General features: G+C 29.6%; 1 protein-coding gene across 2 annotated transcripts; it reads left to right on the top strand.

Moving 5' to 3' along the window:
* The first annotated feature begins 11853 nt into the window (after window positions 1–11853).
* LOC112032244 (protein WVD2-like 2) lies at window positions 11854–16523 on the top strand. 2 transcript variants are annotated; one of them, XM_024065012.2, is made up of 7 exons: window positions 11854–11993; window positions 13755–14241; window positions 14792–14880; window positions 14992–15085; window positions 15205–15276; window positions 15423–15533; window positions 15995–16523. In XM_024065012.2, the coding sequence occupies exons 2-7, from the start codon at window positions 13759–13761 to the stop codon at window positions 16301–16303; spliced, it is 1158 nt and encodes a 385-aa protein (XP_023920780.1). In that variant the 5' UTR covers window positions 11854–11993; window positions 13755–13758; the 3' UTR covers window positions 16304–16523. The 2 variants fall into 2 exon arrangements, with proteins under 2 accessions (XP_023920780.1, XP_023920787.1); XM_024065019.2 differs by lacking the exon at window positions 11854–11993 and adding an exon at window positions 12012–12030.
* The last annotated feature ends 426 nt before the right edge of the window (window positions 16524–16949 follow it).

The raw sequence follows: 16949 nt of genomic DNA on the forward strand, positions 1-16949 counted from the left end.
AAAAACCTTCATACTTTATCCCTTATATGCTCATTCCGTTAGTTCTCATGCGCTCCTTATTAATCCATGGTTGTGTTTTCAGAAAACAAAACCAAAATTTAGCAACCTATTTCTCCTAAATTGAAAAAAAAATTATCAGAAATGTACACCATATGTTGAAACTCTATCCAAAAAAAAAAAAAAATCAAATTTAATATCTACCTCTTCTTTATGTTTTCCACGTCTAAAATTTATTACAAGGGGTTTGATAAGAAATGCCACTGAAAGCAAAGGCATGTGTTAATGTCTATATATGCCCTCTTCAACTGCTATGCCTATGAGGCAGCTGAGCCTTTTTTTTTTTTTTTTTTTTTTTTTTTTTTTTTTTTTTTTTTTTTTTTTTTTTTGAGTTGGGATGTTACACTATCTTTACCATAAAACCTAATCTTTATAGCTTTAATTCCACCATAAAACTCAAACCTAAGCTTGTGTTTCATGGTTTCAGTTTTGTGTTTCATGATTTCCAATTTAAACACGGCAACCTTTGTGTTTCACAGTTACAATTTTATATAGCAACCCTTTATGTTCCACGGTTACAATCTCAAACGGGGTTACAATCTCAAATGGCAACCCTTCAGCTTTCTAACATAAGATTTTGGTTTTCTAACTCCTTCATTTCTTCCTCTCCTCACACTATATTAATATTGAGAAGCTGGATGATTTAGTTCAAGTATCTCTAAATCCTAGTTACTCTTGACCTCTATTCTTTTGACTGCCTTACATAATATTTCAATGTAAGAATTAGATTAATAGTATTTTCTTTTTTATTGCTGTTTTTTTTTTTTCTTTTTTAATTTTGTTATTGCGTCTTTTGTGTTGTGGATCATATATGGTTTTTTATGTATTTGGGTTGGGTATTTATACTGATATATGATTGTTTGTTTCTATGCTTAAAATTGATGTGGTTAATGTTTGAGATTATAACGTTTTATATGGTGTAATCCGTGTGAAGCTGCAAATAGGAGTTTTAGTAGTTAGCAAATTGAATGATGGAGTTTTAGTAGTATCCGTGCCTGCAGAAACTGTCATGGTCTCTCTTCACTCTAATTTTCAATTTCAAATTATGAATGAATGGATTAGTGGTATTTAAAGAATGATCATGCTAATGAGTATTCTTAGGACAATGGTTAATAATCAATTTTTAAAAAGTTTTGACATCACTTTTATGAAAAAAAAAAAAAAAAACTGTCAAAACATTAATTACTTTTTTCTTCTTTTCCCATAAAAACTTTCTTTAAATGAATTGTTAATCATTACACTAAAGACATCTGTTAGCATTTCCCTTTAAAGAAAGACAATGACTTGCTAAGCTGAATAAGGTGATATAAGAGTGAGAGTGACTATGATTCTTGGTTGTAATACCAAAATGGGCGCTAACTATAAAAACTATTAAGTATAAACAGTGAATAAGGATGAATGGACATTATAATATATAATAAAATTATCTATTTATTTCATTAAGCTAGACTAGATGTAGCACACGCAAGGACTCTTCTTTAAAGTAGAGTTGCAGTTTAAGCTTTTAATTAGTTATTACCAGGTCGTTAATAATAATAATAATAATAATAAAGGGCTATAAAAAAAAATTACAATTTTCTTTTCGTAAAAAATTTTAAAAAATATTTTCTAAATTAATATAATAACTTTTCCAATTAATTATTATGATTTCTCTTTTCCCACTCCTGTTTTCCGTTAAGAGTGCATTTGTTTTGGCTTCAAACCATTTCAGGAAATCATTTTACACATCACCGTGTGTTTGGTTGCGCATGGAAAATAGAATTTTCTGGAAAAGCATTTCATTTGACCGTAAAATAAAGGCTTTGACCTGAAAATTGTTTTACGTTTCTATTTTCACTTCAAATCATTTTCGGACTCAGACACGCAAAGAGAGAGAGTAGAGAGCCTTCGACTTCGCGCAACCAAACACGCCGGCGAGATCACACCCCAACCCTAGATGCGCCAGCGAGATCGTGCCGTCAACTTCGCCTCACCGAGATCGCGCCACATGAAGCCTGCCGTTGCTTGACCGGTCTCGTCCTCCTCTGGGTTAGATCATCTCCTCCTCTAGGTCAATCTCGACGCTAATTTGCTTTCTCTCTTTGATCTTTGGTTTTTTTTTTTTTTTTTTGGTTGTTGTTGTGGTGGTGGTGTGGGTGGTGGCATTTTGGTGGTTTTTGTGTTGTGTAGTAGTGGATTTTGTGTGGATAGTGGTGAATTTTCTGTGGGTGCTGGTGGATCTTCTGTAGGTGTTGATGTGTAGGTGGTGGTGGATTTTGTAATATAAAATTTGTTTGAAAGTTGAGAAAATGATTGAGAAAATATGAAAAATTTGTAAGAAAATATCATTTTCATAATGTTACCAAACATTGAAAATTGTTTTTTAATATAATTTTTAAAATACAACCAAACACTAAAAAATATTTTTCTTTCTCAAAAATATTTTTACCTGAAAATATTTTATACCCGAAAAATATTTTATACTAAAACTAGGGGTGTCAATTCGGGTTAGCGTGTCGGGTTCGTGTCGTGTCGAGGTAGGAGTATTCGACTAAATGGCTCAACCTTAACCCGACTCATTTAATAATCGTGTCATAATCCTTTAACCCTAACTCGACCTGTTAATAAGGCGGGTTGACCTAACCCAACCCATTTGACACGATTAATAAATGAGTCATATTGGGTTGACATGAATGTAACACAACCCATTTCAACCTGCATAATATTAAATATAACATTCATCTAAAAATAATTTTTTTTACATCCCAAAAAGCAGTTCATACACTTCAAGTTTTCAACCCACATTCAAAATAATACAGTTCAACAAAAATATAACATTCATCTAGAAATAAGTTTTTTACACTCCAAAAGAAGTGCATACACTTCAACTCAAATTCAAAATAACAAAGTTTAACAAAAATAAAATAACATAGTTCAACAAAAATATAATATTTTTGGAACTCGCCAAATGCTAAGTATCAATATTGAAAGAATTTGAGCAAACAATAGACTAATCCTGACTATGACCACAATTATCATCTATAGATTCTTTGTTGATGTCCAAATTCATAACATCTTCCACAAACTCATCCAATTTCATTTGTGTAAGTTCTATGCCCAAAAAAAAAAAAGTATTAGTAGTTCAATTTCCAATTATATCTCTTGTAAATTTTTGTAATTACTCACTTTTTTTTTAATTTAAAATATATGTTGGATATAAAAGGTATTTGACAAATCTAAAATAAAATAAATATTTATTTGTTATACAAGTTAAACGGGTTGTGTTAAGTGGAATATTTCAGGTTAATGCAAATAAATTGGCGTGTCAAACGTGATACAAATAAATTGGCGTGTCAAATGTGTCTATTGCGGGTTATACGGGTTGACCCGCTTATAACACGTTTCTTATCGTGTCGCTTTCGGGTCGACCTGTTTATGACCCAAACCCATTAAGGCCCAACCCTAACCCGAAAAAACCCGTGTTGAATTTGTGTCGTGTTCGCGGGTTGGGTCGAACATTGACACCCCTAACTAAAACAAATGCAACCTAAAATTCTTTTTAGACGCTGAGAAGATAAGAATGGAGATGGCATATCCTGCACCCGGCACATAGGATATACAAAATCGATAAGAATGACTGCCTCTCATTCTTTCGTTCTTTTTTATATGTACTCCTTTATTCAAGAAATAATTGAAGCCCGAGACGCAAGAAAGTAAAAATAAACTTAGAACTGTCTCTCTCTCTCTTTTTTTTTTTTTTTTTTTGATGAATGAATTGTCCTGGCAAAGTACTCTCTTTCATTAATGATGGTGGTTGGCTTGTCTCGGTTTATTAATGCTTAGCTAATTATTAAAGTGTGAATAAATTAATATGAAACTGAGTTTTTTGGAAACTTCCATCTTCAAAAGCATTAAATTGCCGGTGGATAACTTCCATATCAACTGATTAATGCGGAAAATTATTATAACATAATAATAATATTGTGAATGTAGTACTTTTTCATAACAAATTATATCTTGATTTTGCACTGCTTACGTTGATTACTTTTTTTTTTTTCTTTTTTTTTTGGTTTTTTTTTTTTTTTTGCCTTTTTTAAAAAAAAATCTTTTTATTATTATTATTTTTTGAAATCATTAGTTGTGTCCAATGCAAAAAAGTGCTATGTTAATTATATTTTCATGGTAAATCATAACATTATTTTTAATTTGAACTTTAATTCCTAAAATAAAAAGTACTACATCAAATTTTTTTTTTTTGGTTATTTGTTCTTTTTATTTTTATTTTATGGGAGTTATTTGTTCTAATTTGAACTTTACAACTTAAATTATTTAAGCAATGATACAAACACAATTTATTTTACAATATTTTTACAAACTGTTGATGTGGTAAATTTTTACTAGTTCTTATCGGGGCTACTATTGACATTATCTTTTTATTTACCAATAAGGAAATAATTATCCACTACATTAGCAGTTTGTAAAAAAAAAAAATTGTAAAATAGTTTGTATTTGTAGTATTTTTCGAAATTTTTGGTTATAAAAATTTTAAATAACATGTTGTTACTAGCTATTATTAGTAGACAAAAAAAGTAATTTCATTGGTGAATTCAAATTATAAACAATAATAACTTACCATCTATGCTTTGTTGTAAAAGTGATGTGGAGTTCAAATCCTCTATCCCACTCTTCCTACTCCACCATACACTCCACAAATAAAAACATGCCGCATGTCCATGTAATTTATTAAATGCTAAATTTGTGCCTTCTATTATTTCAATTTTCTAAAATAAATAAATAAATAACCCACCATATTTAAGAAATTGAAATAATAGAAAACATAAATTTAGCATTTAATAAATTACTTGGACACGTGGCCTATTTTTATTTGTAAAGTATATAGTGGAGCAATAAGAGCGAGACAGAAAATTTGGACTTAGTAATATGAATATGTTGTAAACATAATACTTCTTTAAAAAAAATGAGGAACGAGACCAATAAATTATACCAAAATATAAAAATATAAAAATAACTAGAAAAGATAAAATCTTTGTGACCTTGAATTAGAAGCTGAAAATCTCTCTTTCTCTATTTTTCTATCTCAATAAAACAAAAACAAATCAACAAAACCTCATTTTTGACCTTAGGCCCAAAATTCACATAGGCAGCTGCCCTGAGTAATGAAAGGAGGACTAAATCTGGATTTGTCTTCAACTCAAGTGGTGTCATTAAATTAAGTTACAAAATTCTTGACATTAATTTTTTTCTTTAATTTTGCTAGAAGATTAAGTAAAAGTAGAAATTTAAACCCACAAAGAAAATAGTGGAGACTGGAGAGTATAATAAACTCAAATATAGTTTTTATTTTTAGTAGTTTCAAATGTCATAGAATTTGTCTAATTTGTGTATATATATATATATATAGAGAGAGAGAGAGAGAGAGAGAGAGAGAGAGAGAGAGAGAGAGAGAGAGAGAGAGTTCAATTAGATTTTACAATTGAAATCCAATTTTGTGCCATGTGTCATTAATCATTTATTTTTAAAGAGTTTTATTTCTTAATTTTGGAGTCAAATGTGAGACCGCCTCATAAATATTCATTCAAGTAAGTTATTGAGTACAAAAACCAATTAATCTAGAATTAATGAACTGTAAAAAAAAAAGAAAAAAAAAAAAAAAGAAAAAAAAAGGAAGCACTTCACAATATCAACAATTAAGAATAAATAAAAAAATATAAAAATATGGACAATTTACATCTTGTACCTAATAATATTTTTATAAGAATTTTTAAAGAGTTAGCAAAATATAAGAATGCCTATCAATAGTATTTAAATTATATAAGTAGGAATTATACTATGCCTCTTAATGTATATCTTTTAAATATATCTATGTATATGCATGGGTTACAAGCTAGTCTATATACATACATACATACATACATACATATATATATATATATATATTAATAAGCAAAGTTCAGAAAAAATTCAATTAGAATTTCAAATTAAATTATAATTTTGCGCCATGTGTCTAAATTTATGTGGATACCACACTATAATTATTTTTTTGAGAAAATATAATTAGATTTTACAATTGAAGTCTAATTTTTTGCCATGTGTCTAAAATCTTTTCTTGATTTTGGTGTCAATTGTTAATTAGAATATAATTTTGTGTAATGTGTCTTATCTAAAGTTTTTAATTTTTGTTCCGATTGACTTATTCAATCCCAAAAACAAAGAGGTTATTCATCCCAAAAAAACGAAGAGTTTAAACTATTAACCATAAAAATAAAAATAAAAAAAACTATTGTATATCTAGTACTATTACATAAACCGATAAAGTAGAAGTTCTAATGGTGGTGATAAATAGATAATTTGGGAGTGACCAATTGTATCCATTAGGCCTCCGCCAACTTTCTCTTCCCACACTTTCTCATATGGTAGAATTCAAATCATGGGATTGCGTGAGTAAATTTTTCCAAGGAAGTAACCGTTAAGTAGAACCCTAATGAGGTCTTTTAAATCAATCTTTATTGTTTCTTTCTTTATTGGAGAATTTCTTCCATCTTATCTCCCATTCAAATATTGATTATTCACAAAGTCAGGTAGTGATTTCTTTGATAATGTATTGTCATTTTTCATACTCAATTTCACTTTTCTTTATGAATAAATAATTTTCACCTTTAATCTTGATGCAGGGACATTTAATATCTANCGACTACTTAATTGTGTAGAGTTTCCTTTGTTGAAAATGAACAATATGCTAACCCACTATTAAATTCTTGATGCAGGGACATTTAATATCTACCAATTCAATAACTCTTGGGGTGGGGAGGAAACAAATGAGTGTGTTGATATGTTGCATTCGGATCTGTACACAGAGAAGGAATCTAAGATCCATGTGAATCAACAATATTTGATGTTGTAGAAGATTGTAATTAGTCTATTGGTATACATTTAATTGTTCCTATTGTAGATACAAATATACTCATTTTCCTACCTTCAAATAAGGTTTTTTTTTTTTTTTTAGAATACTAATTATTTTAACACACAAATACACATGGGGGAGAGGAGAGAAGGTTTTAAAGAATCTAACAGTGATGTATATCCAAAATAGTATAATTTTTGGATATACAATACAAACTTTAAACTTCTTTTTTAACTCACACTTATTTTTAAATGTGGGATTTAGCTTAACTCACACTCATTTTTCAATGTGGGATTTATCCATTATTTTTCAAAATAAGTTAACAATAATTGTTATTAGAAAACAATTGGAATACGTAATGGCATTGAACCATCAAATAATTTTGCATAAAAATATGTACCGAGTCTATAATATAGTGTAACATTATTCAAATAAGTTGGGTGTAATTCTCTACATGTATTTTGATGGTCTAAATAATTTTAGCTTATTGGTATGTTTTAAGAAAATTATCTAATTAAACAAATGCATGCACCTTAAATTGGGATGGATGGAAATTTTTTTTAACAAAAATGAAGAGTTTCTAAGCACGGGTGTGAATACGCATAAAATCCAAATTGGGATGAAAGAGTTTTTTTTAACAAAAATAAAGAGCCACTATGTACGCGCATAATTTTTCAATGAGACTTATCATATCATATATATCTATTTACATATTAAAAGCTAAAACTTAGAGAAAATTCGATTAGATTTCAATTGGATTCTCAATTTTGTGCCATATGTCCCATCTAATTTTCATTTTTTTTCCAAGTGAATTGTTAAGTGTAAAAATTGAAGAGTTTAAATCCAATTAGATTCTAAATTTGATTTCAAATGGAGTCCATTTTTATGCCATGTGTCTATCAAATTTTTTAATTTTTGTGGTAAGTATTATTGGGTATAAAAACCAAAGAGTCTAAATCCAATTAAATTCTGAATTATATATATAATGAGAAACTATTACATATTTTAGAAATGTATGGTTTAAAAAATGTGTAATCTAATACTCTGTATAATTTAAACACTTTCTCAAAAAAATGTATAATTTAAACTACATAATTATGATTGTATTTTTTAATAGGATTACACACTAGTTATATATATTAATAGGTAAAGCTTAGAAAAAATCCAATTAAATTCTATAATTGAAGTTTAATTTTGCGCCATATGTCTTAAATTATTTATTTTTAAACAGAGTTTTATTTCTTAATTTTGGAGTCAAATGTAGGACCACATCATAAATATCTATTCAAGTGAGTTATTGCATATAAAAACCAAAAAGTCTATAATTAATGAACATAAAAAAAAAATTTAAAAATGAATAATTTACATTTTCTACCTAACAATATTCTTACAAGACTTTTTAAAGAGTTAAAAAAAAAATATATAAGAATGACTATCAATAATATTTAAATTATATATGTAAGAATTATACTATGTACATCTTTTAAGTATATTGGAGTTATAAGCTAGTATATATTAACAAGTAAAGTTTAGAGAAAATTCAATTAGATTCTACAATTAAAGTCTAATTTTGTACCATGTGTCATAAATTATTTATTTTTAGAGAGAGTTTTATTTCTTAATTTTTGAGTCAAATGTGGGGTCACATCATATATATCCATCCAAATGAGTTATTGTGTACAAAAACCAAAGAGTCTATAATTAATGAACATAAAAAAATTTAAAAAATTGACAATTTACATTTTCTACCTAATAATATTCTTACAAGACTTTTTAAAGAATAAAAATAAAATATATAAGAATGAATATCAATAATATTTAAATTATATTTATAAGAATCATACTATGCAGCTTAATGTATATTTTTAAATATATCTATGTATATGTATGAGATTACAAGCTAGTTAAGTATAATACAACTGATTTCAATTGTTTTCAATTTGTTAATTAATTTTGTTAGAAGACTCTTTCAAAATTGGGCCACATATTTCATAAAAAAGACATATATTTTTTAATTAAATTTTTTAAATGCACATTCCTTCCATTTTTTTAAAAAAAACTTAAAGGTCACACACACACACACACACACACACACACACATATATATATATAATTTGACATTTTTACATATATGATGTCACCAAAAAAATTTAATATAAGTCCAGACAAACTATGTATAAAATAAAATTTTTTTTAATTAAAAAAAAAACTTTTATCATACCTCAATTAGTTTTCTATTTTGTTAAGAGAAATGACATGTCCACAATATTTTTACAACAAATCTTAAGTAGCAGGTTGTTACTGGTTGTTATTGTTGGGGCAAAAAAGTAATCTTAGTGTTAGGTTTAAATTTGAACTAATAACAACTAACTACCTATGATTCGTTGGAAAAATATTATAAAAATGTTGTGGACGTAAAACCTCTCTTTTGTCAATTACTTTTTTAAACTTTTGTATCTCTTTTGTGTAATTTATTGTCAAATCATCGGATGACTGTTAAAATCTAACATGTGTTATTTATTGAAATGTAATACGTTTTATTTAAATGACAAAAGATTTTAAAATTGGTTAGATTGTATGCATCATATATTTAATATATTTAAGTTGAAGTTCAATTAAGAATTCAAATTAGATTTTAATTATATTTCAATTTTCTGCTAAAAATCTTATAGCCCAATTGGTTAGCACCTCTTGGTATTTTTAATGAAGATATCTAAGATTCAAATATCTTCTTTCTCTTTGTAACTATCAAATTATACACACAAAAAAGTATGAATATGTACATTATATATATATATATATATATATACACACTAGCCTTATTACACGTGCTCCACACATGTGATGAGGCTCTTTTATTTTTAGTTTAATGTAATTTTTTAATTTGAATTTATCTATTGTTAGTGAGGTTACACAATAATTAATTTTTAAGAAAGTAAAATTTAGGATTTGAAAATGAGTAAACGGCTGAGTTTAGTATGTGCTAGTTTCTAGGAAAAAAATGTATCAAACATGCTTGAAATATATTTAAATAGAGAGTGTGCTAATTTTTAGAAAAAAAAAAATTATTTGGTAGTTTTTTTTTTTTTTTTTTAATTCTGTTGAATTACAATTTTAACCATATTTTTAATTAAAAAAAAGGACCATTTAATTAGATTAGGGGTATTTTTGACTTTTTTAAGTCATAATTAATTTCTGAATCCTCTTAATATATAAAAAAGATATATATATATATATATATTTTGTACGTATTAGTGTATGCATGTATGTATTTAATCATGTTCTTTTTTAAAATCTTATCAATTGGTATGCAGTGGCTATAAGCTTGTTATTTTATAAAAGCTGCATATCAAAGTAAAAATCATCAAAAAAATATAATTAGATGCGATAATTATCATGTTGTATAAGTTGATTTAAAAAAAAAAATTTTCTCATAACGGAATCTAAATAATTGAAGACGGATCTTAATTATGTATAAAAACTAATTCAAACTGATGGGTATTACCATATTACCACACTAGTGATTAAACATAATGGGAAGCCAAACATAAGAGCTCGGTTCAATTAATTTTCTTATATATAAATAACTAAAGCTTATTTTTTTTAAGAAACAAAATAACTAAAGAGTCTTTTTTTTTTTTTTTTTGTTTTTTTTGAGAGTTAAGGTTGAGTACTTGAGTTATTTTTATTCTGTTTGCTTTATTATTCATAGTTTTGGCTTGTACTTGAAGAGGTTCGGTCACAAGTCACAACGGTACCTGAATTTGAATTGATCATAAGAAAGTTAAAAATAAAGTTCAATATAATGCTATTTGACCCCTTAATTATAATCAATTTACTTGAATTCTTTCATTAAATTCTAAAATATAAGTTTTTATTTATTTATTTATTTGTTGACTTTCCTTTCTATTTTCTAATGTCTAACAATTATTTGTTAGATGAATTAAATCATACGCAAGCAAATCCAATTGACTTCGATCATGTTAATCCTATTTTTCACAATTTATAATTAGAATCAAGCGAATTATCCTGCAATTTTTTTTTTGAGAAAGAATCATCTAACAAGTTGATCTCATGTTTAAAAACGACATAAAAATAACTATAATAATTTAGTAATATGTCTACTCCAAAATGTACTTTACAAATAAAATGATGGATAAACTTAGTTAAAGCTGTTTTTTTTTTTTGAGACTGAGTTAAAGCTGTTTAAGTATCATATATTATATTCCTCATTTAAATTTAGATACAGTATAATAATTAAACAAAATCTAATGTACAATACCAAAAAAATTATCTAAGTTTTATCCTAAAATAATTTAATTTTCTTTATAAGTTTGACTTTTATCTAACACAATAAAGCATTAGACGTGATACGAACACGACACGTATATAAAATTAGTCATATATTAGTCTTATAAGTTATAATGTGTCCAATGCTCAAGTGCACTCGATCAAATATGTGTGTATTTTTTTCTTTTTAATTTTTTGTAAGTCTTTTTTTTTTTTTTGAGAAATTTTTTTGTAAGTCCAAAAATAATTTAGTTAATTAACTACAACTAAACCCAAAGTTTCCACATAGTCCAAGATGGTTACAACCTACTGTACCTACAGCAACCTACGTGTGTGGCGGACCCCTTATGTGCCATGACCAATAGCCTTATCTATAAAAGTCTCTTTTTTTTTTCTTTTTTTTTTTTTGATGCCTAACGTCGTCAAGCCTCTCTCTCCGTCCAAAAACAAAAACACCTACATTTTAACACAACCGTTAAAAGTAAAATCTAAAATAACCGCTAAATATATAACCAACGACAACCTCAAAAACATTAGTTAAAACCCAAAAATAAAAAAAAAGGTAAGATAAAAAAAAGGTTTTTGAGCTATACAAAAGGAAAATCATACAAAAACATTTTCTCTGTCTTTGTTCTTTTTTCTCTCACACAGAGGAAGAGACAGAGAGAGAGAGAGAGAGAGAGAGAGAGAGGGTGTTGAAGAAGAACAAGAAGGAAGAAGATCTTGTCAGATCGGACCACCAAGTGTAAGCAAATCTCCCTCACGTATATTTCAAATTCTGGGTACTGTTTGTGTTTCTTTGATCTCCATATGTCTCTTTGTATTCTTTCACTCTCTTTTGCAATGTGGCTGTTTTTCTCGATCTCTTTTGTTTGGGTGCTCTCAGTTCAGCTTCGAAGCTCTCTCTCTCTCTCTCTCACCCCCCCCCCCCCCCCCCCTTATATAAGAAAATTATGATGGTTTGCTCAAGTCCCAATCTTTAGGTGAGAAATGAAGCCTTTTGCTTTATTTTATTTTATTTTTTGAGTCTTGGCGGCTTTTTAAAGTTATGGTTTTGTTTTTTCTCTTGTTGGCTCAGAAATGGCAGATTTTTGTAATGCTTTGCATATAAGGTAGGTGGTGTTTTGCTTGAATTTGTCGGTTCGTTAGGCTTCTTTAACATTTGGGTGCTCTATAAAATTTTTCATTCTTATTTTGAATTTTCTCTACAAATTGAACACCCTCTATCTTTCATTTTAATGACATAAGTTTGTTCTCTATGTTGTTTTGCTTTTCTTTTTTTCTTTTTTTTTCCTTTTTCTTTTTTTGGGGGTGGGGTTGAGGATTTGGGCTGAGTAAATTAGGATATATGCTTCTTTGTGAAATTATTATCATTATTTTTTTTCACTCCCTATCAATAAACATGATTATGATTGTAGAAAAATATTTTTTATGTTCTTTTCTGATTTGTTTCTGTCGTCCTCTTTTGTTTTTAATGTGGAAATTTCCTTGGGAGCTTCCAGATGATTCTGTGCTTATTCTACTTCCCAAAAAACAGAAGAGATTCTATGGTTCTTCCTGTGAATTATACTTCCTAGTATCCATGTTACCTTTTCTTTTTGCCATGTTGAAACAAAGTGAAAAGAATAGGATAAAGTTTTAAATTAACAAAAAAAAAAAAAAAAAATTGAAGAAGAGAAACTAAGAATTCCATTAAAATTTAAGATTTACTCAACCTTATGTACGTTATGCATGCACAAAAGTTTCTATATTGAAGCTGTAATAAGATTTTTCCTCTACCAGATCTGTGTGAGAATTTTGCTTTGCCTTAAGATGTAGATTCACATATTCTTTCTATCTCAAACTTGTCTCTTGAGGTGATCCTTCACTTGCTTTTAAATTTTTGGGGTTGCTACGTTTTATATGGAATGAACTGACAATATAGGAAGCATGTCACGTCCTTGTTAGAGTACTAAATTCCTTTGTTTTTTGACTCAGGAGTTTTCTATGTCAATAAAACTACGTTTGAAATATGAGCTTCATCTTCCTGTAATCATTTATGGTTGTTGATTTTACAATTTTAGTGCATATTTTCTCTTTGTAAATTGAGTTGCTTATTTTGAGGTGGTCTTTTTTTAGTGTCATAGGTTTCTTGATAATTTTCAATTTTTTTTTCCACTTTTATTTTTAGTGTCATATGAATGTTTGTATGAGTTCTTAGATGCTAATCATATGCTATTGTGCATGAGTTGGAGAGTCCTTCAATAACCTATCTAAACAGCATGGGAGTTTTACACTTTTACATGCTCTGCTATGGAAAAGGAAAGATTCTTTGATGTTGTTATGGTGTTTTGTCAAATTTGGCATGTTGGGAAGTTGTTATTTTGTTAATTTGGAGATAAGGTTCTGTACAGCGTACAAGTATTGAAATTTGAAACTATAGATGAGCAGAACTGCTCTATTATTTTGTGTGGTTTTCTTTTCTCCCCTTCACATTGTGATGCCCAGCTATAACTTTTTTATGCAGTCTTATGGGGAGAGAGCTTACAGATCAGCACATGGAAAAGAAACCAAATGGTGTTGTAGTGACTACAAATGGATTTTCCCATGATAAAGCTCATGTTTCTCCGAAAATATCTGAAGACAGCATTGAAGCAAGGGACTATGAGGTGAAGGAATGCACTGAAGAAAACTCAGTTTTTGACCAACATCATGAGAATCAAGAAGTGCTAGGTATTAAAACCACAAATCTTGATGCTATTGTGCCTGAGGGAAAAAAAGAGAAAACTGGGGCTCAGAAGTCAAGTGTAGAAAAGAAGTCAAGGTCACCTGCATCAAGATCTGCTGCTAATGGGAATGTACGCACCCACACTGTTCCACAACCATTTTCTCTGGCAACTGAAAAGCGTGGTTCATGCACGCGTTCTGTTGTGGCTGAAAGTGCTGGTAATGGTGTGACCTCTTCACTGAAAGCCAACAATACAAACTCCCCCCAAGCTACAAAGAATTCGCAGGTAATTGAAATCCTCAATAAGGTCATGGGATCTTATTACCCTGCTATTCCTTCTTTAACTTGTGATGGCAAATTCTGAGTCAACAAATGCAATGAGAATCAAATCCATTGATGTGGCCTAAACTCAAACCGATTTTTATTCTTATTCTAAACCAAACATAGACCCCAGCATGGAATATGCTATAACTAAATTAGCTGGTGTCTTCTTCCTATGTGGGTTAGATTTTTGTAGGAAAAAGGTTAAAGTGGTTTAGAAGGAACACTGGTACAGTTTGCTACTTTTGGTTATAACTTTTGATCCTGTTTGTAGTATAGATACTCTTTAAGCATTTTATGTTTACAATGAAGACCGAAATTTGCATACCTTTTCATTTGAATTTGAATGGGTCAAGTTTTGAGGTTAGAAAAAAAGGCAGCAATCTTAGCTGCTTGTGTCATATGAAGTGCAGTTAGAGACTGGACAAGATCATGTATTTTGTTTGCTAACATGTGCAGTATATTTTTGGAGTTATATATGGTTCTAATTTTTGAAAATTGCTATTTGTTTTCAGCCAAACTCACCTCTGTCACTAAGGAAGCCCTTTCTATCTGATACAAAGAAGTATCATGACGAAGAAGATAGTTGTTCTGTTGCTTCCTCGTATCCTTTGTTTGACTTTAAAAAGCTCATATTTGAGTGAATTATTTTCAATATTACATGGTCGATTGGTATATGCCCTTTTGGAATTGGATTATCCTTAGCTGTGCTTAGTACTGCTGCATCTGTGAGAACAGTTAAATCTAGGGTGACTGTTGGATCAGCTCCATCATTTAAAAGTGCTCAGCGTGCAGAGAAACGGAAGGAGGTACTTTCTTGATTGAATCAGTAATTGCGATGTATACTCAGCTGATCTGTTTTGTAGTCAACACATTTGAATAAAATCCAGTATGTCATTTATCTTTGTTATCATTCCTTTTTATCTAGTTTTACATGAAGTTAGAGGAGAAACACCAAGCTCTGGAGGCAGAGAAAAGTGCATGCGAGGCAAGGACCAAGGTATTTCTCATTTTTTAGTAGCTTTGATGTACCATTTTGCGTGTGTACAGCTGCATGTTGGTCTCTTCTTACGTTTATGTGCTTCTTGTTGCACATATGAAGATGTTTTCACACTTTCTTTAAACAATTTACTGTAATGTTTCTAGGAAGAGCAAGAAGCAGCTATCAAGCAACTCAGAAAGAGCCTGGTAATCAAGGCAAAACCAGTACCTAGTTTCTACTATGAGGGCCCACCACCTAAGGCTGAACTCAAGAAGGTACTGTTTTTTAATTCTTCTTTCCCCAGTTCTTTACTTGTCCCTTAAGTTCCAGATGTATATGGACTTGGGAAAAGGTTTCTGAATTTGTACAGAAATCATGGGGCCTGATAAATTGAATCACACTGAATTTAATTTGTATTCAAGGACTAGGATTTACCTATGCCATTAGAGGTGGCCCTAGTCCAAATTTTGAAGATCAACATTGATTCCTTAATCCTTTGAACTGATTTGCAACAATTTTGGTGTTTTAGGCACTTTCAGACCAACCCTGTCTATAAATTGTAAACCTTCTGCTGAACTTGCTTACCCACAACAACAAAAATCTGCTGAAAATCCTTTAAATCTTGTCTTTTCATATTTGTGATACTTGTTATTTTACTGCTTCTGTGCTGTATTATTGTACATATTTTCTTGAAGCAAGCGAGAAATCTTATACTCTTTTCTTTATATGATACCAGTTGCCATTGACTCGGCCCAAATCACCAAAACTAATCAGTGTACTACGGAGAAAGAGCTGCAGTGAAGTAATCAACTCGTCTCAGGAGGAAAAGGAGGGTATATGCAGACGGGCTCAGCGTCACAGCCTTGGTGGTCAAAGAGAGGAGCCTGCTACTTTGAGCACTCCCAAAACTAAGGGTCAGATCAGTGGCCGGAACACTAATGGCAATTACAAAGTCAAGGAGAGTCCAAAGCAGGAAGAGGAGACAACAGAAACAAATTTGCCTAAGATCAATGAGCAGATGAATGCAGACATTACCGTTCATTAATGAATTTGTGTCTTAACTTTTTTTTGTCTAACTTTCAAGTGGGATAAATTCTTCATTTTCCTTGGTTACCTTATGGTTGTTCTAAAAAGAATTTTCCTGTTTTCTTTCATCAGGAATGACTTGTTTTAAGTGACTTGTGTTAATGTGAATTGTATATGTTTTGTAAGCTATATTGGTACATATGTTATATATAAAAAGTCATCCATTATTATGTGGACTATGTGGGTATGTAGTTTCAATTGGTTGCTTCTATACATTCTTCTACTTGTATTATATTACTCTTTATCATCATTAAATGAGTTGTTGCCTAGTTGGTTTTTATGATGACTACGGTATGGTCTATCTCAATTATTAAGCCGGAATATTTTCTTGTCCTAGCTGAATCTGCGTGGACCATGGTTTTAAGGAGTAATCATCCAAAGGTCCTAAATATAAAACTAACAAAGAAACAGCCTTTTATTTCACGTTTAATTATGCATATAACTTCCGGGGTCCCCGCAATGAATATGCGATCTCATTTTGTTTCCTACTTCCATTATGTTCATTTTTGTCTTAACCGAGTTCCTTATGGATCCTACTCCTACCTGATCTTCAGGACTTAGGACTAACCCAGACATAGTCCCACAAGTCCACAAATATGAATCAA

Source organism: Quercus suber, unplaced genomic scaffold, assembly GCF_002906115.3.
Source record: "Quercus suber isolate HL8 unplaced genomic scaffold, Cork oak 2.0 scaffold_261, whole genome shotgun sequence".
NCBI lineage: Eukaryota > Viridiplantae > Streptophyta > Magnoliopsida > Fagales > Fagaceae > Quercus > Quercus suber.

What these genes read in the sequence shown, in the direction of transcription:
- LOC112032244 (XM_024065012.2), top strand. Translation starts at nt 13,759, where the DNA reads ATGGGGAGAGAGCTTACAGATCAGCACATGGAAAAGAAACCAAATGGT. An exon ending in AGTTGTTCTGTTGCTTCCTC is followed by an intron (nt 14,881 to 14,991) that starts GTATCCTTTGTT and finishes AGCTGTGCTTAG; the next exon opens with TACTGCTGCATCTGTGAGAA. An exon ending in GTGCAGAGAAACGGAAGGAG is followed by an intron (nt 15,086 to 15,204) that starts GTACTTTCTTGA and finishes CTTTTTATCTAG; the next exon opens with TTTTACATGAAGTTAGAGGA.